The sequence below is a fragment of the Pezoporus flaviventris genome, unplaced genomic scaffold, assembly GCF_033815535.1.
Source record: "Pezoporus flaviventris isolate CSIRO_AGI_PZ_B2104156 unplaced genomic scaffold, CSIRO_AGI_Pfla_v1 ptg000085l, whole genome shotgun sequence".
In the NCBI taxonomy this organism is placed as follows: Eukaryota; Metazoa; Chordata; class Aves; order Psittaciformes; family Psittacidae; genus Pezoporus; species Pezoporus flaviventris.
Window position 1 is genome coordinate 431,762 of NW_026892633.1, and position 25,799 is coordinate 457,560.

At 50.6% G+C, this 25,799-nt stretch overlaps 1 protein-coding gene across 1 annotated transcript; it reads left to right on the plus strand.

Annotated features, from left to right (window-relative positions):
* The first annotated feature begins 441 nt into the window (after positions 1-441).
* On the plus strand, positions 442-25,379 carry LOC133280699 (casein kinase II subunit alpha'-like). Its single transcript, XM_061475616.1, has 6 exons — positions 442-451; positions 721-872; positions 13,125-13,226; positions 14,645-14,695; positions 23,101-23,160; positions 25,263-25,379. The coding sequence occupies exons 1-6, from the start codon at positions 442-444 to the stop codon at positions 25,377-25,379; spliced, it is 492 nt and encodes a 163-aa protein (XP_061331600.1).
* The last annotated feature ends 420 nt before the right edge of the window (positions 25,380-25,799 follow it).

Consider the following 25,799-nt stretch of genomic DNA (forward strand, 5'->3'; position numbering starts at 1 on the left):
CCATGGCAGCCGTCACTCACCCGTCAGGCCCCCATCACCCTCCTGTCACCCCTTGTCAACCTCCTACGGTCCCCACCACGGCTCCGTCACCCCCTGTCCCGGTCAGCCCACCTCAGCCTCACCATACCCCTGCTCAACTCCTCATCACACCCCTGCTCAGCCCCTCATCACTTCTTGTCACCCCCAGGGTGTGACCTGGGGCAGAAGGAGGCACCATGCTCCTCTGGAGGGGCTGCACCGAGCCACAGGGCTCTTCATAATAAAACAATTTAAAACCCCATTAATGCTGAAATCTTACCAGGCTAGCACAGGAAGGAGAAAGAAAGGTTCTTTCCCTTCGCACAGAGCCAAGAGCTGCCAAGTTTATTCAATCATGGGAATGGAAAGAGTTTGAAATTATTATTTTAAAGGCTGGAAGAGATTAGATGGGAAGGATTACAGATGGCCACAGGTTTTGCACTCAGAAATCCCTGAAATGAAGGTAATACTCCCTTATTAAGAGTGTATTTGTCCTCTGGATTATAGGCAGTGTCTTTGTTACAGCAAATATGCCAGCTCTGCTACTACATCTGCCAGAGCTCATGTTCTTACTTAATAAGTGTTTGTCAGAGCTAAAAGATTTTCCAAAATTGCTCTGGTTTACTTGATCAGTCCCATTAAACCCTTACTACTAGGCTTTCTCATACTGCCCCCCCCCGCTATGGCCTGCTGCCCTGTAAGTTATTGTGTGTGTACCCCTCTCTACTCTTGGTGCCCACAGCAATCAGGACGACTACCAGCTGGTTCGAAAGCTCGGGCGAGGCAAATACAGTGAGGTATTTGAGGCCATCAACATCACCAACAATGAGAGGGTGGTCGTGAAAATCCTCAAGGTGAGTGTCCCATTGGTGGGTGGTGTAGGTGGCTGGAAGTGAGGGGGAGAGGAGCACGGTTGGCAGGGCTCCAGGACTGCTGTGTCTCTTCCTTCATGCCAATTCTCTTGTTTCCGCATTAAGGATGTTGGGATGGTGGGTTTGGAAATAGGTTTGGTGTCCCGCATGCTGTAACAATGTTTTGATGTCTCCACTTCTACTGTCCAGCATAGCTGTGGGCTGAGAGCTCCTCTGGAGGAGGAGCCTTGGGAACAGCATCTGCTTTGTGGCAGAAACCAGTTTAATCTCCTTAACAGGAGCCTCAATTGTAGAATCAGCAGGATGCTAATTAATTGAGAGGCACTCAACAACAGACATTGAGATCCCTTTTGGCTTTAAGTGGGACCCTTTTGGGTTTGGCAGTTGTAGCTGCCTGCTCTCCTAACGAGTGGGTCTTCCTTGGGGCTAAAGCCCTGTGTGTAGTGTCTCAGCACCAGTTACCCTGTAGCTGCCCATCCCTCTGCTGTTTTGATGGGCTGGGATGCCCACATGCTAGGGAGATGATGCCACATCTGTGTGCTGCCAGGGAAGCACCCACAGGAGCCTTCTGCCCCTGGCTCTTGGCCAGGGAAGCCAGCGGACAGGGTGGCTGTGATCCACAGCCCTCACCCTGCCTCTCCCCAGCCCCACTGTTCTGGAGCCGACCCCTCACCTCCACCGTGGAAGCCCGCAAGCAGATTAAGCCCAGCATGTTAATTGGCTGTGACAGCTCATTGTGTTATCTCGTGTTTAGTTATTGACAGGGTGCATGTGACTGGATTCACAGTGAAGGTCAGTGCCAGGCTGGCCAAGAAGCCCCTGTTTGGTGCACCCGAGGACGTGGGATGGGGCTCCAGAAGCTCTGGCAGGACCAGCTGTAAACCAGTGGTACTGTCACATAGCCAGCAGCACGTCAAGGATGACTTTACCCCAGGGATGTGCAACACCCTGCTGCAGAGGATGTGGAGGCTGGAAGACAAGTGGGTTTGAATGGGTGTCTGGCACCCACTGGTGAAAGCCACTCCTTCCAGGGCTGCTTTAGACAAGGACTGGATTTAACATCACCCCCCTCCCCCCAAGCTGGGAGGATGCCTGGACAGCACTGGTATCCAGCCCTCCCCAATCAGTTTGGTGACTTCATCTTAGTTTTGTTTTGTGCTTCTCCTAAAAGGGACAGGGATAAAAAAGGAAGGAGAAGATGAGTGCGAAGGGAGGTGTGTGCTGCATGTCTGGGTTGGTGCTCCCACACATGGCTCCAGAAGTGCTCCTGGGGGAAGCGCCTTAACTGGGAAGCTGCTGCAATTCAGTGCTCCAGCTCAGGCAGGAACGGCAGGGGCTGAAGGACAGCAGGTTGGCTACCTCGAGGGGCTGGACCTGCAGGATGGATGGAGGCTGCGTGCAGGGCAAGGGGGCACCTTCAACTCCCCACTGTTAAACAAGTGCCTGCTTTTTCATCCTGGCTAAAAGTTGGGTCACTCAAGAGAAGGACTCCAAATGTTGGGTCCTGCTTCCCATCACTGGTGGGTTAGGGTGTCCTCAAGTCCCCCCATCTCCAGGCAGGCACACAGGAGTTTGATGGGGGCTCTCCGGAGAAGAGCAGTTGCTGTGTGATAAGGCAATGAGGGACTGTGAGGACACGTTGGTGGGTTTTGGCTAAGAGCACCAAAATCCTGGCTGAGGCACTCAGACATGCTGAATGTGCCTTTCCAAGGAGCTGGAGAGCTGAGAGAGGAGGGTCTATGGTCTTCCAGTGAGCCATGAACTGTGGGAGGAAGGGCTGAAGACCTGCCTCTGTGGTGGAGAGGGTTATGTGGCAAATGGGGGTTGCTAAGAGTTAACCTGCTGTCCTGGGACAGCACGTGATGGTGCCTTTGGCCAGCCCTCTGCCTCTCTCCCAGCATCTGCCAGGTCCATGGCCCAAATGCAGCACAACAAGGGAGTGCATTAGTAAGAAGTGAGATGAAATCCTTAGTGTTGATGGATCCCCCCAGAGCTAGAGATATTGATCAGCTGCGGGCCAAGGAGGTCAGGGGCAGAGCTGAAGGAGTATAGGCAAGGGGAGCTGGGTATTTGGCTGGTAGTTACTTCTTCACTGAAGGCTTTCAGGATGAGGAAGAAGGAAGGACTGTGGGTGGCTGTTTGGGCCCCTCCAGATGCCTTCTCCTGCCCAGGCAAGGACTGGCTATGTTGGAGCCCTTTCTCCATGTGTTGCTCTGCCCCACTGCATCCCCCTCCTGACGCAGACACCCCGCAGAGAAGCTGGTACCTGGAAACCCCCGATGTGTTCCCTGTGCTCCAGGCTCCTCTCTTTTCATGACTTTTCAGTTCCCTTGGGGCAATTCACTCCCTGGCTGGTTTTGCCCAAGGCTTTGCTGTCCCTCCTGTGTGACAGCCCCTCCTTAGCTCCACCACCCACCCATGAGCCTGGGCCAAGGCTCTGTCTCAGATGTGCTGTGCTGAGGAGGTCCTGGGAGTTTGGGCAGCATAGACTGAATAGTCTCAGCTTGCCTGGAATATTTCTGCAACTTATTTCTATGGGCAGCCTGCTGCTCTGTCCACTGAATGTAATGGGCATCTGCCACCTTTCAGGGAGAGGTGGTTGGGTGCCCATCCCACCAGGGCTCCCTGCAGTTTGAGCACAGAGGGGAAAACCCATATCTGGCCTTGTGCCAGGATCATTGTGCTGTCTCATCAGGAGGATTGCTGGGATCACCTAGGTGTGCTTCTTACCAGTGTTAGAAGCCAAATATAATCTGCTTTAAAAAATCTGCCCTGCCAGCCTGTGGGCCTCCATGCCCATGGGAAAGTGGGACCCAAGTGCCCTCAGCTGCTGGCATGTCCTGGTCACGATAATCACAGAATCCCAGACTGGTTTGGGTTGGAAGGGACCTTGAAGCTTATCCAGTTACAACTCCCTGCCACAGGCAGGGACACCTTCCACTAGAGCAGGTTGCTCCGAGCCCCATCGAACCTGGCCTTGAACACTGCCAGGGATGGGTCAGCCACAGCTTCTCCGGGCACCCTGTGCCAGCGCCTCAGCGCCCTCACAGGGAAGAGCTTCCTCCTAAGATCTCATCTCAGTCTTTCACTAAATCTCATCATGAGGCAACCTTGATATGTGCTGGTGAGACTCCAGGAGTGGGGCCCCCTCCCCTCTTCCCAGCCCAGCTGTACATAACCAGCCAATGGAGAGGTGCATCCTGTGACCCCAAACACAGCTGCTGGTGATGGGTGAACTGTGGAATCTTTGAGAAAAGTCTTTCCACAACATCACCCTCCCCTTAAACCATCACGGCAGCTCACAGCCAGAAAAGCCAGCTCTTGGAAATGGCATTATCCTGCCCTCCCAGGGAGGGTAAGAGTGAGCAACTTTGCTCCATTGGGATGGGTACCTTTGAGAATGTGCTTGTCTCTGGCCTCTGAGGAGAGACCCTGCTGTCTCTGCTCTGCCTCATGCCTGTCAGCTTGCTAAACACAGCCAGTCACTCAATCATTTGACTCTGCTCTGCTGATGGGTCTTTAAAGCCTGGCTTGGCTCTGGGATGGGGCTGTCACAGGAGCAGCACAGCAGGGCTGAGAGCTGCAGCTGCTGGCTCCTGCAACAGGGAGGAGGCAGGCAGCCATGGAGGGGGCTGCTCAGGACAGATGGGCCTGTGGCAGCCCAGAATGTCACAGAGGGGCTGCAGGTGAGCTCTGCAGGTGAGGACCTGGGAAATGGCACCTCCAGAAGTGCCTCCTAGTGGTGGGAGAACTCTTCCTGCACCAGACCTGTTCCCACAGCTGTCTGTCTCTCTTGATGCCTCCCAAGTTTGAGTTCCCATAATGGAAGTTGTAAGATGCAAACAACTGACAGTATTAACACAAGTAGGCTCCTTGTTTTGTAGCTCTTCTGACTAAAATTTTTTGGTTTCCCAGCTGATGGCTGGCGAAAGTACTGCAGCTCTGAAGCCAGTTTTCCTATTGAGCAATTGGCATCAGGCTTTATAAGCTGATTATTGTGATCCTTTCAATAATACTTGCTAGAGATGAACGAGCTTCTAGTACCACACTGAGCTCCAGGGCCAGATTCCTCCTTCTGTAAATCAACTTTGCTCTGCCATCCTCAGCCGATCAATGCAGCTGATGGACCCAGACCTCCAATTCCAGGCAGAGGTGCCTGTGCAGAGGTAGCTTTGGGAATGGCTGATGGCAAAGTCCCCGGGGATGCCTTGTTCCTCTACCAAGAGTGCAGTTGAACCGTTGGAATCTTTCTTGGCGGGTTGCTGAGCTTTTATTTCCCCCATTTTTAGGAGAAAATCCTTTTGTTTGCCTGAGACGGAAGGGCTATGAGCACAGGGAGGAGCAGGGCTTGGAGGAACAGCCTGTTGGGTAGCTCGAACAACAAAAGGGGGAGACTTGGGGTCTAAATGAACAGAGAGCCTTGAATGGGGCCCAGCCCTATTAGAGGGACATAGAAGAGCATCTTGTTAGGGCAGAGCCCCCAGCCAGGATGGAAAGTTACTGTTAGCCCTGCACCAGGAGAGCAGGAGGTGGCTGGGTGGGCTGGCAGCTTGCTGGCTCCAGCTTTGTGCTGCAGGGCACAGCACATCCCTGTACCAGCAGCAACACACCCCATCCTGGGCTGTGTTGCAGGGAGAGGATGCTGAGCTCCCTGCAGGATTGCAGCTTCTTCATCCCAGTTGGAGAGTGGTGTGGCTGGCTCCTGCCTATTTCCTGCAGCCCATGCCCTGAGCTCATGCCACACTGCAAACTCCCCTTGTTCTGCATGAAGCCCAGTGGTTCTGGGGGGAGTGAGCTGTCCCTGAGGGCTCTAGCCAGGGTTTGTGGGATCTATTTGGGGTCTCCAAGGTCCTGTTCTGTTGACAGACAGTATATGCCACTAAATGACCCACACTAGCTGTATAATATTGTCCTGGGTTCAGCGGAGGCAGTCATTTTTCTCCTTCTTGGTAGCTGGTGCAGTGCTGTGGTTTTGACTTTAATCTGAGAACAGTGCTGATAACATCAACGTTTTTGGTTGTTGCCACGTAATGCTTACTCTGATCAAGGACTTTTCAGTCCCATGCTCTGCCAGTGAGGAGGGGCACGGGAAGCCGGGAGGAAGCAGAAACTGGACACCTGACCCAAACTAGCCAAAGAGGTATTCCATACCACAGCATGTCATGCCCCCTATATAAACTGGGGGGAGTTACCTGGAAGGCCCAGATCACTGCTTGGGTCGGGCTGGGTATCGATTGGCAGGTGGTGAGCAATTGTATTCTCTTCCCTTGTTATTTCCCTTATCATTATTATTATTGGTGGTAGCTGTAGTGGTTTGTGTCACACCTTAGTTACTGGACTGTTCTTATCTCAACCTCTGGGAGTTACATTCTTTTCATTCCTCCGGGGGGGGGTGGGGGGGGGGAGTGAGCGGCTGCATGGTTCTGAGTTACCAGCTGGGCTTAAACCATGACAAATATGCACAGTTTATTAAACCAGCACACTAAAGCCAGCAAGCACACTAAAAGCAAGCACACTAATGAGAATTAGTTAAATATCTTTATATAGTAAATAAGTACAATAAAGCAAATCAGAGATATATGTATATAAGTACAAAGTTAGCAATGCATCAAATCATTACTGTATAGAGGGAACAGATATTAAGAAGACATACATTATCAATTACCACTGAATCATCCAGGCCCACACTTCCAGCTGGGAAGCCCCGTTGCAGCTGATGCCAGGAGTCTCAGGTAATTGGGAAAATTCCTATGCAGTGCGTCCACCCATAGGTGAGGCTTCTGCCATGGCCACAAGAGGGTCCCGCTTTTATACCCTTATCAAAACACCCGGCTTTATGCCAGATCTCTAATTGTTTACTCTTGGGGCTGTGCAGTTTATCATGATCTCACCACTGTCCACTCTGAGAGCGTTGGCCAGGCGCCCCAGTGCAGCCAAGTACGAAGGTCATAGAACAGCTGCACACCTGTGTTTTCCCGCCTCTTTACAACAGTCACGATGAACACAAACATATGTACTCTGCTGAATACACTGTGGCAAACAACATCCTTTGTTATGGTTCTCAGTCATGAGAGGGAATCAACTCCCAGCCGGGTTCCCATCCATTACAGGTCCAATTGCCCTTCTGTCATTCTGTCCCTGTTTGTTTTGGAGCCAGCAAGCTGTGGGGCTTTTGCTGCCCTGTGAATGCAAGGCTGGGACAAATCATGCCTGCCCTAGGGTGGGCAGGCAATGAGATGCAGAACTGGGCCCATCACCAACAGACAGTGCTCCAGCACCAGTGCCCTGAACCCAAGCTAGCCCAATAGCCCCTTGCTCTGTCCATGGATCCACAGCACATGGTCCCACACCCGTGGAGCAGCTCTGCCTGGCAGACATCTTTGCCTCAGCACAAGGACATCTCCACGGCCACCAAGGTCGCCCTTTCACTGCTTTGTATGCACTGCTGGTTTCTGAGAGATGCCTCCTGGGCATTTTTGGAAATAGGCCCTTAGGATTATGTCTCATCAACTGCTAATGCTCCTTGTTTCTCCCCTTTTTGAACAGCTTGACCATCAAAGGTCCAGGGCTGAATGAGGCAGGGCCAGCAGCCACATGCTCCAAACAGTGTCTTTAAGGGCACCAATGCAAACATCACGTGCACAACCAAGGCTAAATCTAGCTCTGGCTCCTCTGCACATCATCACTGGAACACACATGCCTCGGGGTGGAACCTACTGCACTGCTCAACTGCCAAGGTGGGCAGCCAGCCCATCTGCCCTGGGCAGCTTCTTGTGCCCCCACAGTAGCCCCATGTGCATGCATACTGGCCATGGATTTAACCCTGACCTGCCCCAAAGCTTGGATTCAGACCTCTGCTTCCCTTGCTGCTCATCTCAGTGTTCCCTCTCTGCTGGTGGCGGCTGTGTGCTCCATCCATCACCAGCTGTCCTCCACCACAGGTCTTTGTGGCACCATCACAGTGCTTTGGATTTAACTCATATTTCACATGCCTTCCTGGTCACTGCTTTTCTCTCTCAGTTGGAAATGCTGGAGAAGGCTGGTAAAAAGTAAAAATGATCATTAACTGTTCATTACTTGGAGACAGGAAGTGATATTTGCAGCCTTGTATTTAAAGGTTTATTTTAGCAAACAGTGTTAATTCTCCTATCTGGTGTTTGCTGCAGCTGGACTTCTTCCCCGCTTACAAGTTTACATGATCTCATAGAAAATGACCAGGGATCTGATCTCTCAGTCAGAGGGGTGTTTTGCATCTACCTGACTGCAAAGCAACGACTTACTCCGTTCCTCATTTTCTGCAGAGGGATGGCATCATGTGGTGCTTCCCAAGCTTTGGGCAAAGGCAGCTGGGATAGCGCTGGCCACTGTCACTGCCTCCTCTGCCTGACTTTCAAGTGGATTGAGGCCCCCTCATGGGATCCTTTGGGCTGGTACAGGAGGAAACCTGCAGCAAAGGGTGGCTGGCAGGGGACAGTTGAGTGAGAGCTGCTGGGTCCAGTAGAGACCATCCTCCTGTTGTTACCATAAAAGTCGGTCAGAGAACCTCTCTAAGACTCAATTTTGAGTTTCAGAAAGCAGCATTCTTTATTGCAGTGCTGGGCACACATGCAAATAGCTTCGCAAAGGTGAGCATGCCCAATACTTGCCGACAGCAGCTCTATATTTAGCATACTCATGCATATTCATAGCTTTTCCAGAAACTAATAATATTTACATCCTAATTACACATGTGCTTTCTTGCTGAGTGGGGGTCTCTGGTGGTCACAGATAGTCTTCCTCACTGTGTTTACTGAATGACCTCAGTGCTTGCGCACACTCGCAAGGTCCTAGTGCTGAGTTAGCAGTTGGCATGTCCTTGCTTCTGTTCTGTTCCACTCTTGCTCCATATTGGGCGCCACTCTGCTGTCTTGAAGGCTGGCATCCTTGGTCTTATTTACTGTCTTCCTAGTTGTTATCAGTCCCATGATGTTCCTTCCCCCATCATCTGAACATTCCTTTCTCTCTACGTGTTAGTAAGTGAGAACAGTTTAGTCTATTCTACTTTGTTAAAGGTGCACACACTATTGTTAGTTTAAAATTTAAGCCTACACTGTAGCTGGAGGCCACCTTGTCCCTCTGCACAGTAGACAGCCATAAGCTGCATGTTTGTCTTCACCATCCACAGCCACCTCACTTCAAGTTTGCCTGAGGAAGGAAGCAATTTCCTGGGGAACTGGCTTGTGCTAGACAGTGATGTTGTTCTAAGGGTACTGCTGTAGTTGAAGTAATTAAACTGTTCCCAGTGTAGACATGGTTAAACTGAGGTATGTCTTTTAGCCTGGCTTCCTATGGAAACAAGCCTTATGCAATCCTGCTGTCTGTCATCTTTTCTCCCCCTCTTCCCCCCTAGTAGTATTTGCACTGGTTGGCCAATTTCAACCAAATGTGACAGAAGTCTCCAGGCTGTCAAGTTTCTACAGATTTCATGGAAATAGGTGTTTGCATGGAGCAGAGGGACTCTGCTGGAGCCTGTCTCACAGGGAAGGGCTACAATGAGAGTTTGATTCATACTGGTCACTAGAGAATCCCAGCATGGAGGAAAGCTTTGAAATGCCTCTGCCATGGGAACAGATGGAGTTGGAGTCTGCACCAGTATAAAACGCTGCTTTGCAAACACAGGCTGATCAAACTCAGGAGTAGTTTATTTTGTCTATGTGCCTGCTCCATTCCTCTGCTGGAAGTCCTCCTCCCAGGGCAGGGGGGCTGAGCTGTGGTAGGAGAAACAACCCGAAACACTGCTTTTCATAGCCTGGTTTAATAAAACAGCGTTAAATGAGTACTGTTAAAAATACTCTGGCTGCAAGGGCTGGTGTTTTAGAAGCTACCCAAGCTGGGAGAGGCAGATGGTTGGAGGCCATAATAGCTTCAGTTCACATTTAATCCATGCATGTTTGGAGTCAACATCCTTGGAGAGACAGATCAGGTGACTTGGAGACAGTTGTAGCAATGCAAGCTTAATCCTGGTGCTTGGAGGATATGCTGCTGATTGCCCGTGGCTTCAGCAGTGCTGGGGTCTGGGGTCAGGAAGGAAGTCATCAGAGTTTCTCTGGTTGTGAACAGTTAGCTCCAGTGCAGTACTGGCTGTGTGCTGGAGTGGCGTTTGACTTGCCAGATGCAAGAGCTTGGCCTTGGAATCAGTTGCCGGGCAAAAACTGAGCCCCAGTGATGTGGTTTTGGGTAGTAGACAGCATTTGCAGTTAAGGCTGGAGCAATGGTGTGGGACAACACGTGGGTAGGAGGTGGCCTGTGGCTGGGTAGGCTGGTGGGTGAAAGCTGGGGCAGGGGAAGGTCAGCAGTCACCAGTTTCCTCCTGCAGGTCTAAAATGGGAAAATCCTCCATTCCCCTGCATTGCTCCCTGAGGAAACTTCCAGGCAATAGCTTTTCCTCTAAGCTGACATTTTCCTCTAAGCTGACATTCAGCCCGTGGCATTTATCCATCCCCACCTCTTCCCTATTTACCTAGTGGCAGAACACCTCATCCTGAGCACTGGCTGCAGGCGGGGAGAGCGCTGTGAGAATGCACTTCTTCCCCCCTGCCATGAGTAAGGCTTCCCGTGCTCCCACCCTGTCCAGGGCTCATACTAGCATGGAGGCACTATAGCGTTGTGCAGACAACCCGGCCTGAGCTCTGTGCTACTGCAGCTAAGCAGGAAAACATGCAAACAGCGAGCAGCTTTGAACTTGCCCTCTTGCTGAGACAGTGTTTGCTGGAGTGTTTTCCCTCAGTGATGTTGGGGATGATCTGCAGGCATTTCATTGGAAAAAAAAAAAAACCAAACCCAAACCAACAAAACTTCTCTCCTTTTTTCCAAAAGGTGATGATTCTGTCTGCTTGTGTCTTTTAATAAGCAAATTGTGGGTAGGGGTAGATTCTTGGTGGAGATCATGCAAGGTATCATTTTCCTGTCCTGAAAAAGGTGGAAACATGGGGAAGTGACTGGAAGACAGCATCTTCTGCCCCAGTGGGAGTGTTGGTTGCTATGAAAGGAGAAAGGGAAATCTCAGAGGGATATCCTCCCCTACCCACCTGATGCAAAAGGCCCATGAGATAACTTGAAGTACAATGGAGAAGGTATTTCAAAGTGAGCTTTGGGTCCTCCTGACTGTCCTAGGCATGGCTTGAGCTCCCAGTCCAGTGCAGGTGCTGCAGCAGAGAGGCTGGGCAAGCAGAGTAACTAAATTACATCTTCTAATTCCATCTTGGCCTTCTGGTAGGATGAGTGCATGTGGGTGATGCAAGGGTGGTGTTTGTCCCTGTGCTGACATAAATGAAATTAGTCACTAATGAAGCATCTTCCTCTCAGGTTCAGAAATCATAGAATCCTCAACTGGTTTGTGTTGGAAGGGACCTTGAAGCTCATCCAGTTCCAACCCCCTGCCATGGGCAGGGACACCTTCCACTAGAGCAGGTTGCTCCAAGCCCCGTCCAACCTGGCCTTGAACACTGCCAGGGATGGGGCAGCCACAGCTTCTCTGGGCACCCTGTGCCAGCACCTCAGCACCTTCACAGGGAAGAACTTCTGCCTAAGAGCTCATCTCAGTCTTCCCTCTGGCAGGTTAAAGCCATTCCCCTTGTCCTGTCACTTCTAGTTTCTATACCCCTGCTGCTTCTCCCTGTCTGTCCAACCTCCTACCGGCTCCAGCTGTCTGGGTCCTGCCCCGGGCTGTTGGTCACCCTTTCCCCAGCTCTAACTAACAGCTGGTGGCCTTGCTACTGTTTTCCACAGTGGTGTTATGAGGTGCTGAGGCTCCCTGTGTCGGCATTGGTGTTATTTTTGGCACTCTGCTTCAGGCTGAGATTCTCATATTTTGGCTTGAAAGTCTAGCTCCTGCCTTTTAACTTGGAAGAGAAGGGCAGGATTCAAATCTGAAGGTTTCAGCCACCTGAAAGAGCCTAGAAAGACAGCATATTTTATCACTTAAGCACCATATTTCCCACTATATAAAAGGCTTCTGTTCCTTCTCCCATCTGCTTGTACATTCCTGTGAGGGGTCTGAAACCAGGGATTGCCTTGGATTTGCCTGTGACAGACTGTGAGTTGCCACATTGGCACTCTGCAGCCCTCATTGAAGTGGGAGGCTGCAGCAGAGGCGAGGTGGCGAGCACAAGCTGTTGAGTTCTTGTGGCTCTTTGTCCTTCACATCTGATAACGTATGTCACTTTGGTAAGGTGCCTTGTACCTCTTTGCTCTTCCCTGTTGCTCCCCTCCTCATGCAGCAGACTCCATGCTGAATGGTGAATGTTGTAGAAAGCAAAATGTCTGGAGAGGAAGGTTTTCATCAGGAAACCTCAGAGATAGAGCAATGGCTTTACCAGTCCCTGTAGGATGGCTCTGCAGTGGTACCAGTGGTGCAGGAGGGGATGTTCCAGCTCTGCAGTGAAGGGCTGCTAGACCCAGTGACTTGCAACCAGTGATGCCCACACCGGTCACTAACCAAGGCTCTCCTCCTAGCTGCTCTAAGCTGCCTTTTCTTCCGAGCAGGCACAGAGCTAGTGCTGTCCTGGGAGTGGATGCCCTGCCTTGGGAGCAGCTGGTCTGTGTCAGTCTGTGTAGGGTGATGGCCAGAAAAAAGCTTACTTTGCAGAGGGAGTTCCTGGGTCTGTGCAGATCTGGGGAGTCAAAACTGTTTCAAATGTCTGTAGACTTTAAAACTAATCATGGTATATAGATGCTATGCAGTTGGGTGTATGCTCTTGGGGTGGTTGCATGCAGTTAGGTGTAGCAGTGTCTGAGCTTATGAGAAATCTTAGTGTTGGAGGCTCTCAGATTGTTGTTCCAATGGATTAAAGTACTTGTTGGGAAATGGTTTGGGATTAAGGAGTAAAGAACTGGTTTGTGCTGGTAAACAAAAGCTGAGATATGAGGTATGCCCTGCTTGTCCTGTGGCTCTAGATGCATAACACAGAATGAGTGTGCTGAGATTTCCACAGAGGAGTTTAGGATGCTTTTAACCACAGTTACTGGAGTCACAGGAGTCACAATTATGTTTGTCTGGAGTGGTTTGATTTTCCCCTGATGAGTGGAAATCTTTCACTGATGAGAGGGAAGTCCTAGTTCATGCTAAAGATGTTCCATGGTGAGGGTGGGAGCAGGAGAGGAGGGGAGGTGATATGATCCAGTCAAAAATGGTGGCAGAAATCGATGTTAATTTCTGAAAGAACTCTCACTTCTAATTTCTTTTGTCTATTTAAGCCAGTGAAAAAAAAGAAGATAAAACGCGAGGTTAAGATTCTGGAGAATCTACGTGGTGGCACCAACATCATTAATCTGGTTGACACTGTCAAGGATCCAGTGGTAGGTGCCCATGTATTGCCTTCCCACCAGCTGCAAGCATGAGAAGCTGCCCCTTGGCTCCTGCTCTCAGCTTGGGTTAGGTGCTGCCTGTGCCTTTGTGCAGCCGGGGGTGAGCGGTGTCCAGCTCATCAGGGTCTCCTGTGGTGGGTTGGTTTGCATGGGCTCATGTTCCTCTCCATGTTCCCCAGATTCTTTTACACCCCTTCTGTGAGTTTTCCATGAGGGGAGAAGTTTTGTAGCCCTACAAATGTTCTGTAAGAAAGCAGAGCCTGTGGCCTTCCAACTCCTGTCTGGCATCTGGAAGTATCTCCTTGGGCAATTGGATATTAAGCACTTTTCATCCTTCTGGTTGCTGTCCTGCCCAGTGACTAGAGGTCATAGAATCATAGAATAGTTAGGGTTGGAAAGGACCTTAAGATCATCTAGTGCCAACCCCCCTGTCATGGGCAGGGACACCTCACACTAAACCATGTCACCCAAGGCTCTGTCCAGACTGACCTTGAACATTGCCAGGGATAGAGCGTTCACAACTTCCTTGGGCAACCCATTCCAGTGCCTCACCACCCTTACAGTAAAGAACTTCCGCCTTACATCCAGCCTGAACTTCCCCTATTTAAGTTTGAACCTGTTACCCCTTGTCCTACCACTACAATCCCTAATGAAGCATGAATCACCAGCATCCTTATAGGCCCCCTTCAGATATTGGAAGGCTGCTATGAGGTCTCCACGCAGCCTTTTCTTCTCCAGGCTGAACAGAAAATTTTCTCAGCCTGTCTTCATACGGGAGGTGCTCCAGTCCCCTGATCATCCTCGTGGCCCTCCTCTGGACTTGTTCCAACAGTTCCATGTCCTTTTTATGTTGAGGACACCAGAACTGCACGCAATACTCCAAGTAGGGTCTCACGAGAGCAGAGTTAGAGGGGCAGGATCACCTCCTTCGACCTGCTGGTCACGCTCCTTTTGATGCAGCCCAGGATACGGTTGGCCTTTGTCTGCATTGTCACAATTACCCCATTCCTGGGAAGTTTATCTGAGTAGCAGCTGGCTGAGGTCTGTAACTCCAGCCTGTTGGCAGCCACAGAGAGGAAATGACACTGCTGTAGCATTGGCAGTCCTGGTGACCTTCCTTTTGTGATGGCTTGCAACACACTTTGCCTTGTCCAGTGCTGTCTCTGCTCTGGGGCATGGGGAAGAGCAGCACTGACCAAAATGCCATGTTCATGCTTGGTGGGGGGGGGGTCTCAGTGGAGCTTGCCTCTGTCTGCTGCAGGAGCAGGGCTGTGTTTCTCTCACTGTCCTGCTCCTGTCCCACTCTCTGAAGCGAGGGTTGGGCAGGAAGCAAAAGCTTTCTTGGGTCTCTTGGAGCAAAGGAAGGTCAAGAGGGTGTTTTAAACCGTGACTCTCTTTCTCTTTTGCAGTCAAAGACCCCTGCTCTGGTGTTTGAGTACATCAATAACACAGATTTTAAGGTGAGTCTGCCTGAGTGTGGAGGGGGGAGGCTTCCCGTTTCTGTTGAGTACTGTGATCTTGGGCTGCCAGTTACTTCTTGAGAACTGTGGGGGGAGTTTGGAGTTTTCACCTATGTCAGCTTCACCTTTCTTTCTCCCTGTAAATTAGAAATCTGTAAACAGGCTCTAGATGAGAAGAAATAAAAAGCTGAATCTCCTCCCAACTTGGAGGAGTAAGTTCAACAAGTTAGATATTTTTACTCCCCTCTCAATTTAGTAATTACTGCTGTGCTATATATTCAGCCCAAATTAATCCCTGTGCTGTGGTTCTCTATTTACAGCAGTGCAGTTGATGGAGTAGGTGACACCAGTTTGTGCTGGAATCCTTCAGACCTGGGGACTGTGGGGTGCAGAGGCTGGAGAGAACACCTCCCACTGCCCATGGGCCTGGTAGCAGGGGACTGAGCAGCCTTGAATACATCTGAAGAGCTTTTCTGCTTGCCTGAGCCTGCAGCATATTCCATGGCTCTTCAGATTTCTGGGGAGCTCTGAGGGGTATTATTCCTTCCCAAAATGAAGTGGGTCCTTCTCTGAGTGTAGCTACCGCTGCCTGTGTGACTGAAATGCTTCTGGCTGACAACAGTGAGCTGAACCACACAAGAAATATCTAATTAGCAGCTACACCTATTTTAATGGTATCTTTGCTTCCCCCATGTAAGTGGAGTGTTAAGTAGTAACTTGAGGCTGATGGCCAACAGGGACTCTGAACTGCAAAATGCAGGGCTGGGTGTCCATGGTAGGTCAGCTGTCCCAGACATGCTGTTGCATTAGAAACAGCTCTATGAGTTTACAGCAGATCATTTCTAGGTTTTTAGGAGGGAGCCTGGCTTCTCAAGGAATCCCAGATTCAGAGCTGTGCAAGTCCAAGACAGAAAGTATTGATGCTTCTGATGTTGATTGGTACAAATCAGGAATAACTTGTCTTGGGAATGCAGGCATGTCTCCCAGGGCAGACAGTATGGCTGTTCGTGCTCAGAGCTTATTTGTAACCTCAATTTCACTAACTATATATGGGACGTGTGGGTTATTGGAGCTACACTCCCATGGGATCTGCTGCCTCTTTTGGGTAGGTTCTTGGGGCTACAGCTAACTGGCAGATTACTGAGTGTAATTACAGATTACAGAGGGTACCTGTGGATATCTTCCATAGAGGCTCCCAAGCTGTCTCTTCCCGTGCTCTGAAGTGCCCTTGCCAAGCAGAAAACACACAGAGTAGGTGAGATGACTTGTGTTGGAGGTCTTGGCTTGCCCTATACCTCTATACATGAAGCAGCTGGAGAGCACCCAGCTCCAGTCATTGTCCCCTCTGCTCCACTGTCCTGATCTCCCTGAGCAGCCAAATTCTGCTGGAGCTAAGTGCCTGTGCCTCTCACTGGCAGATCGCCTTCAGGGTGCATGAGAGTTTCCCAGGGCAGCTTGTGTACAGCAGGTTGCTGACTGCTTTACAGGATTGTGGTTTTCTCTGTCCTGTTGGCAGTAGTTGCTCACAAGGTTAAGTTGTCTCCTGTCCAGCAGTTTCTTTCCTTCAATGTTACTATTTTTTGTTTACTGTTAATACCTTCACCCCTTTGCCCATTCGGATGGCAGGACATTGTTCATGTCTGGGCACCTGGGAAAACAGCTGCTGGGTTTCCTCAGCTCTCCAGAAGCTGTGGCTCTGTGGGGCCTAAGCAATGGCTGTGGATGATTCTGGATCAGAAGCACCAGCTTGTATTACACATGGTTTGTCTATTTTTAAATGACAGTATAAAAAGCAGATTTATGCGATATCTCCCCAGAGATGATTACATTTTATTAAGTTGCCTGGCTGAGTCCTTGTCATGATTTAAGCTTTAAGCCCAGCCGGTAACTCAGAACCCCACAGCCGCTCGCTCACTTTCCTCTTCTTCCCCCCTGCTCCTGGAGGGACGGGGAGGAGAATGGAAAGAATGTAACTCCCATGGGTTGAGATAAGAACAGTCCAGTAACTAAGGTATAACACAAACCCACTACTGCTACCACCACCAATAATAATGATAAGGGAAATAACAAGGGGAGAGAACATAAGACTAAAAAGGGAAGGGAAAACCCCCCAGTAACCCCGAGTGATGCTCAATACAATTGCTCACCACCCACTGACTGATACCCAGCCCAACCCGAGCAGCGACCTGGACCTTCTGGGTGACTCCCCCTAGTTTATATTCTGGGCATGAAGTGCTGTGGTATGGAATACCTCTTTGGCTAGTTTGGGTCAGGTGTCCAGTCTCTGCTTCCTCCCGGCTTCCCCTCCTCCCTGGCAGAGCATGAGACTGAAAAGCCGTTGATCGGAGTAAGCATTACTTAACACACCGATGTTTTTAGTTGTTGCTATCAGCACTGTTCTCAGGCTAAAGTCAAAACCACAGCACTGCACCAGCTACTAGGATGGAGAAAAATAACCGTTACAGCTGAACCCAGGACAGTCCTGTCTGAAAGTGATGGCTCTGTACTTGCAGGGATGATGGTGATCATCCTTAGAACTAAACTAGTTCTAGGGATGATCAGTTCCATCCTTGGAACTAGACTACATGTGTATGCTGCTGCATGAGGACCGCAGCTTGTGTACAGGGCTAGTGCTTCTCTTCAGACCTGCTGTATTACTTGTCATCTGGTAGCACTCAAGCTATCCCACAGTCATCTGCTTTAAATGAGAGCTGCACTGCAGGGCTTTGCAGTCAGTTGAGTGAAATTAAATCAGTGAAATTAAATGGTTTTTGCTAATTGGTTTCAAACTAGCAATGAGATGCCTGTCCTTCAACCACCAACAACTCTCTTGTTTTGTGTAGTCTGTGAGCGTACCTGGTACTGCACCTTCCATTGCTCCAAAAGGGAAATTCCCTCGGGAAAGAAGGGGACAGAACCAGGTCTTCAGCAGTTTCGGGTTGGGTTTGCTGTTTTGATCTTAAAACACACTAGCAAGTTTGCAGCTGAAGAAGAGATGGGCAAAAAAGGTGAGTGATGAAAGGTTGTTTCAGGATGTTCAGCCTGTTGGGAGTTGTGAGGACAGCAGGTTTTTGACTCAAAACTTCCACGCTGCCTTTTGATGCAGCCCAGGATATGGTTGGCTTTCTGGGCTGTGAGCGCACACTGAAGCTGGCTCATGTTCATTTTCTCATTGACCAACACCCCCAAGTCCTTCTCCACAAGGCTGCTCTGAATCTCTTCTCTGCCCAACCTGTAGCTGTGCCTGGGATTGTTCTGACCCAGGTGTAGGACCTTGCACTTGGCATGGTTAAACTTCATGAGGTTGGCATCAGCCCACCTCACAAGCGTGTCGAGGTCCCTCTGGATGGCATTCCTTCCCTCCAGCGTATCAACCGAACCACACAGCTTGGTGTCATCGGCAAACTTGCTGAGGGTGCACTGAGTCCCACTGTCCATGTTCCCCTTAGTGAAGCCATGTTGGCTGTCACCAAGCACCTTGTTGTTTTTCATGTGCCTTAGCATACCTTCCAAGGAGAATCTGCTCCAAGATTTTGCCAGGCACGGAGGTGAGACTGACTGGTCTGTAATTCCCCGGGTCATCCATTTTCCCCTTCTTGAAAATGGGGGTTATGTTTCCCTTTTTCCAGTCGTCGAGAACTTCACCTGACTGCCATGATTTCTCAAATATGATGGACAGTGGCTTAGCAACTTCATTCACCAGCTCCTTCAGGACCCGCGGATGGATTTCATCAGGTCCCATGGACTTGTGCACGTTCAGGTTCTTAAGATGATCTCGAACCGGATCCTCTCCTACAGTGGGCCCAAGGTCTTCATTCTCACAGTCCCTGCATCTCCCTTCCAAGACTTGGGTGGTGTGGTCAGAGCCTTTGCCATTGAAGACTGAGGCAAAGAAGTCATTGAGAACCTCAGCCTTCTCCAAATCCAGGGTAGCCAGTTCTCCCGATAGCTTCTGGAGAGGGCCCACATTGTCCCTAGTCTGTCTTTTATTTGCAATGTACCTATAGAATCCCTTTCTGTTATCTTTCACATCCCTAGCCAAGTTTAATTCTAACTGGGCTTTCCTAACCTGGTCCCTAGCTTCCCAGGCAACATCCCTGTACTCTTCCCAGGCCGCCTGTCCTTGCTTCCACCTTTTATAAGCCTCTTTTTTCCTTCAAATTTTCCTCAGCAGCTCCTTATCCGTGCAAGGAGGTCTCCTGGCCCTCCTGCTGCGCTTCCTTCTAGTTGGGACACAAAACTCCTGAGCTTGTAGCAGATGATCCTTGAATATCAGCCAACAGTCTTGGGCCCCCCTGCCCTCTAGGGCTATAGCCCATGGAACCTTACTAAGCAGGTTCCTGAAGAGGTCAAAGTCTGCTCTTTTGAAGTCCAGGGCAGTGAGCTTGCTGCACGCTCTTCTCACTGTCCTGAGGATCTCGAACTCGACCATCTTGTGATTGCTGCATCCAAGGCTGCCCTGGAGCGTCACATTTACAACGAGCCCTTCCCTGTTGGTGAGCACGAGGTCAAGCATGGCACCTCTCCTTGTCGGCTCTTCTATTACTTGCAGAAGGAAGTTGTCTTCCACACAATCGAGGAACCTCCTGGATTGCTTGTGCTGGGCCCTACCATCCCTCCAACAGATATCAGGGTGGTTGAAGTCCCCCATGAGAACAAGGGCCTGTGAGCATGAGGCTTTTCCTATTTGTCTATAGAGTGCTTCATCCACAGAGTCCTCTTGATCAGGTGGTCTGTAACAGATCCCCACAGTAATGTCTCCCATAGCTGTTTTCCCTTTAACCCTGACCCACAAACTCTCTATTGACTGATCCCCTGTCCCCAGACAGAGTTCCCTACACTCCAGCCTGTCCCTAACATAAAGGGCAACTCCTCCTCCCTGTCTGCTGGGCTTTTCTTTTCTAAAGAGCCTGTAACCTTCCATTCCAACACTTCAGTCATAGGAGCCATCCCACCATGTTTCTGTGATGCCTGTTATATCATATCCCTGTAGTCGTGCACACATCTCTAATTCCTCTTGTTTGTCCCCCTTGCTACGGGTGTTTGTATAGAGGCATCTGAGCCGAGCTCCAAATGAAGCCGGCTCATTGGCTGGGGCAGCTGGAATATCTCTACATTGCTCCGAGCATTTATTATAGGTGTTGGCAACTGACTGGGTGTGTTGGGATGGAATGATGCCCCCCTCCCCCAACACATCTAGTTTAAAGCCTCCTTGACCAGTCTGGCAAGCCTCCTACCAAAACTGCTCTTCCCCTTGTCAGAGCAGCTCCACCAGCCCCCACTAGACCTGGCCTCCCAAATTGAGTCCAATGTTCTAAATACCCAAACCCCTGACTATGGTACCACCCTTCTAACCATTTATTAACCTGGCCAATCCGCCTAGCCTTTTTAGGGTCCTCCCCTTTATCCTGGAGAATTGACGAAAAGACAACCTGAGCTCCAGAGCCCCTAACCACCTCTCCCAGGGCTCTGTAGTCCTTCTTTATGTTGTCCGGAAAACTGCTGTCTATATCACTAGCACCCACATGGATCACTAGAAGTGGGTAATAGTCAGTGGGACTTACTAGAGCAGGCAGCCTCTCTGCAACATCCCTGATCCGAGCCCCTGGTAGGCAATCACCATCACCAGCTGTCCTCCACCACAGGTCTTTGTGGCACCATCAGCACTTGGTGTTGCTGTGGAAGGGTGCCTAAGGGGTGCAGAGGTACCTTCAGTGGGATTGGGGGTCCCAGCTCAAATCTGCCAGGTCAAGATGGCACTGGGGTCCTTGCAACAGGAACTTTGGGGAGGAACAGGGCCGTGCTGGAGCATTTTTGTTATTTTTATGGCTTTTATCCTCTTTTTTTCATGAAATCTCTGCAGGTTTCTTCCGGAGGTGGGGGAAATGAAAAGTCCCAGGGCCTTGTGTTCTGCCACCTCCCCTCTGCCTGCAGTAGCCTTGCTGGGTTCAGCAGTTCTGGCAACAGTCTATGATAACCTGTTTAAATCTACCGTTGTCCCTCCTGGGGTTGCCCCCTGTGAGTCCATGCTCGCTGCTGGCTCCTGGGCAAGTCCTGTTGAGGACCTGAGGCTCCCTCGGTGTTTCTCGCCACTCTGAGTTGAGGCTCCTGGACGCTGAGCTTCCCCCCGCTCAGGTGTTGAAGGCATCCTCTCTTGAGCTACTCACCTCAGCAGTTGACCCAGTTGCCAAGTTACATGGTGTGTGCCAAAATATCACCAAATGCTGGAGAGTAGAGGCTTCCTGTGGGTGAGTTTCGCCTTTCCTCTTGCTCTGTATGGCAAAAGGAGACCAGCCCACACCTCTCGATGCCTTGTGTTTGTGTGCTGGCAACTACCTGGGCAGATGTTGAGTTGGGTCTGAGTGATGCCCACAGTGATGTTTCTGATAGTTTTCTGATAGAGCCAGCTGCAAGAGCAGAGCATGGGACACATCTGTAAAGGAGATATCTGCTCTGCCCTGCTAGGCTGGGCAAACGGGATTTGGAGCCCAGTCAGCCTTGGGGCAGCTGCTGTGTGGGACCTACTTGCAGTGGAAACCTTGGTTCTGGCCTTCAGAGACTTGTGCATTCAGGACTGTATCCTGCAACACATGGAGCCTGGGCGTTGCTAATCACACTGTCTGCACAGTGTGCAGGTCAGAGGTGCTGGGTTTCACAGACAGGTCTTCCATGGAGGTCTATTTAAAGCTGGTTCCTCAACGGCTGCCTCTGCTAAAGGCTGTGAGTCAGAGAAGCAACTGCATTGTGGGCCTGGGAAGAAAGGCATCTGTGAGCTCCCTTCCATCCCTCCCTGCTTGCAGGTAGCGAGAGGCAGAGGAGACAGGGAATGGGGAAAATGGGGTCTGGCCTTGTTCTGCCACTGCCTCTCCAGCCCTCCTCCTTCCTTAGGTGCATTGGTGTTGCCAGGTGAAGTTGAACAGGGTGTTGATTCCCAAAAAGACGTGTTTTAAGCATGTGTCCCTCCCATAGTGTTTGTTACCCAAGCAAGCCATTTAAACAAAGTCCTGTAAGGGCTCAGTTGTCCTCTGCTGGCTGTGGGTCATGCACCACAGCCACGCACAACCAGGTCAAGAAATCTATCCCTGCTGTAGCTTGTGGCTATGTCTTTTTTGCTCCCTGCTCACTTTCTTCAGTGGGTTGCTCAGAAGCATTAGGATCATCCTAGCTCATGAGGATACAGTGCAGCTTGTGGCCTGGAGGCTGGTAAAGCTCTGTGTGTGTAAGTGATGCTTGTGTGTTGTCAAATGATTTCCCAGAGCAATACTGGGTGGGGGTGGGAGGCTGTTTGGAGCCTGCCCTAAGTAAGGCAAGATCCTGAGGATCTCGGCATGGGCCTGGGGGGGGATCCAGGGCTAGAGCTGCTTTCTTGGAATGTGAATTTCAGTCCCCTGCTCTGGGATTTTTCCTGAAGCTGCCAAGTGGTGCCATGATGGCAGCTGGCTCCAGTTCTGATGCAGTCGGTGATTTGACTGAGCTGTGGGATGATCCTTGTCTATTAGGAAGGGCAGAGAGGTCTGGTCCTGCTGCAGCCCTGTGACTGTCTCACCTTGCCCTACCTGTGTGAGAGCACAGTCCAGGAGTCAGGCTGGCACTGCTGCCAGTGACAGAGCAGATGGCAAACCTGGAGCCAGTTATGACTTGGCGTGGGAGCAACAGGGTGATGAGGTCTCCAGTGACAGTGCTGGTGGCATGGTGCAGGTTAAATTGCAGGAGTAGCTGCAGGAGGACACAGAGCAGAGGAGGGTAGCAAATGTGTGCTGGCAACAAGCATGTCCCTGAGACTCTGAGCTGAGTTCTCCTTGGCCCCACAAGCATTCCTGTGCTGTAGAGTTGCATTAGCCTTTATTCTGGGATAGAGGGGAGCCTCTGAGGCTGTCTCTACCTTTTGTGTTTCCCCACCCTATTCTCCTTTAGGTTAATGTTTTCCTCTTCCCTGCCCCACCTTGAGCACTTGGAAACCTTACCCATGTGTTCCCAACCTGCCTCCTCTGAATGAAGTTACAGATGTTGTCAAGTCACCATGGTGACTTTGCATGTGAACTGAGAGTTGAGATCATCTGTGCCAACTCAGTGTGCTCTGAAGGGCATGCTCTTTCCTCCTTGAACAGGCAATCTGCCTGTCTCCTGCTGGAAAGAAGTCATGGCAGGGCTGAATGATTCCAGTAGTATTTCACGGGGGCTCTCACATCCTGTCTGGATTCCCTAGTGTGTAGCCCTGACAGGTCTGAGACCAGGACAAGCCCTTGGGAGCAGCAGCATTCACAAGGGATCTGTAATGGGGTCAGTGATAGGAGGCAAGTGGGGTACAGGACATAAAATTAATCTAAATCTCTTGTATTTATTAATCGCAAGTATTTATTTTTGTTTCCCTTTTTTTTCTTCCTCCCTCCCCAAATTTGTTTTAGCAACTGTACCAGATCCTGACAGACTATGATATTCGGTTTTATATGCATGAGCTGCTGAAGGTGAGTGGCATTGCATGTGGAAGTCTGGATGGGGACACCAGGAATGAGAGAGGTAGTAGCAGGGCACATGGGGCACTGCTACTAAACAGTTGCCTCTCACGTTCAGTGCAGAATCCATGTCTCATAACTTGGGAAGGTTTGGGAAGAGATCTGGTTATCTAGCTTGTTGCTGTGAGGTATTGCAGCTGAACTGGGAACCTTTGGTCACTTCCAAAAGTGTCCGATTCTCTGGGGTCTGTTTTTTCCCTGTGGAGCATTTGTGATTATTAGATACCAGGTAGATCTGTGCTCGGTCCCTGTGTTTCTAGCACTGTTGGGCTGCTATGAGGAAAATCAATTCCCTCCCAGCCAGACCCAGTACAAACATTGGGAGGTATTTGCAGAGCTGGGGAACTGGGGACTCTTCAGCATGCTGAGGAGAGCAGGAGGGATTGCCACCTCCAGGCTTGCTTCTGCTGCAGTATTCAAATAGAAGGTGTCTTCTGCCCACTTGGTCTTTAGACCCCTGCATCTCTGGGTGAGGGATCTAGGACACTTCAAGCCCAAGTTGTGGTCACAGAACCCCCATGGATGTGGTCTTGGGGAATGAAGCTTCTGGTTGTGCTGGCTGTTATGTGTTGATATAACACTGGTGTTTTCCTTTGAGACCTCCCAGCCAAGGCTTTCCCTGCCCCTCTGATGAAGGGGGCGGGAATTTAGGGTGCCCTAAATACTTCCTCTTGACTAGCCTGGTTTACACCTCCCCATAGAAATGCTCATGGAGTCACATGGCAGATCTGAGATCTGATGCACTGCCCCTCTGGGGTCTGCAGCCACAGGCCATGGGAGGCAGCAGGATATAGGGAGAGGTGACAGGTTTCAGCTGATCCCAGGGCTGTTCTGTGCTGACCTGCTGGAGCAGGTGTCAGGTCCCAGTAGGGCCTCAGGACTTTGGGCTGACACTTTGTAGGCCCCCTGCCTCTGGAAATGTGTAGGACAGACTAGGGAAAGCCCTTTGTGCTTCAGGGCTTCATGACTGCAGGTTTCCTGCAATACATCTAGTGGCCTTGAGGAAGGCTTTCTTCTCTGCAGTCTTAAGCTTGCTGCACCTGCCTGCAAGGGAAAGACCTTCCTACTGAGGGCAGCCCTGGATTAGAGTGGGAAGGATGGTGAGGTTTAGATGATCCAGCCTTGAAACAAGCAAGACACTAGAACAGCTTCATCCCTGAAAGCAGTCTGTCTGACCTGTTACAGATTTCCTGTACTGGAGATCCCAGGACTGCCATTTGCTGTGACTCCTGTTGGCTGTGAGGCCATGTGTCAGTGCAGGGGTATCCCTCAGGCCTTTGCTGTGATGGAAGCTGCTGCCTCCTCTGCTTCCTGCTGCAGCTGCGGCCCAGGGACAACATTACGTCCCTGACACTGATGTCTTGGATATTGAATGACTGCAGGCTGTACCCTCCTTCCGTGCTGCTGGAGGTCTTGGAGCATCTGATAGATATTGATGGATGGGTGTCCCTCCCCCTTGGCGATGGGAAAACAACATTCTCGCCCCTTTGCTCAATGTAACAGCTGCAGGAGGGTGAATGGTGCAAGGTCATGGAGCTGGAGAGTTCATGTACTCCTGCCTTCAAGCTTTAGGTAGCTTTGCTCGCCCTCACATGCCATCAACTTGCCTTTTGTAAGTGCTGGTTTGGCTTAAATGAGCAGGGCAGAGGTGACTTTCTAGCTTAAGTGTGTTTTGGGACACAGGTGGAAAGTAGCACTTGAAGGCCATAAGGTCTATGTATGTAAGAATCATCCTTTCCTGGGGAATAGAGTGGAACCTAGGAAGCACAGTGCTCACCAGGCTGGAGCACTGGGATGCCTCTCTGCATCGTGTTCTTCAAAGACTGTTCAGGGAGCACAGTTCCAGGATCTGGGACTGCAGTAGGACACAAGGTCTTGTTGCTAGCTTGTAAATTCCTCACATACAGCATAAGAGGTGAAGATGCCAGTTTCTCATGCCAAGGTTGCAGCACTTGCTGTGCACAGGGCAGTCGTGCCCCTGGCTGAGAACTGACTGTTCTACTGCTGTGCCCGTGGTTACAGACTTGTCTAATGTATGTGCTTGTGTGTTCCAGGCCCTGGATTACTGTCACAGCATGGGGATCATGCACAGGGACGTCAAACCCCACAATGTCATGAAAGAGCATCACATGTCTCTCCAGCTGGTCTTTTTCAAGAGAGCTGACTCTTGAGGGGGAGAATGCTGCTGGGAGCTGAGCTTCCACTGGAGCTTTGCTCTGGAGCCCCAGCAGCATCCCCATCTCTGTGACCTTTTCCCCATCCACATGCTCCACTCTTCCACATGATGTTGAAAGTGCCTTAAGGCTGCCTGTGGGATCAGCTTGTGACCTTGGCAGTCCCTGCCCAGGCCCAGCTGCTCCGTGCCTGTTTCCCTACCAACAAATTCCATACGAAGACCTCCTACATGGAGATGTTTCCATCTTGCATTGGTGCTCGTTACAGGTAGACAGTGTAAAACCCCATCCCCACCCCTGCACATGACCCTTCAGCTCCAGGCTTCCCTGTAACTACATAGGGTTACCTGGATCTGTCCCAGGGCCTGGGACCACAGGTCCCTGACTGTCCACTCTGCTCTGGATATGGAGATGTGA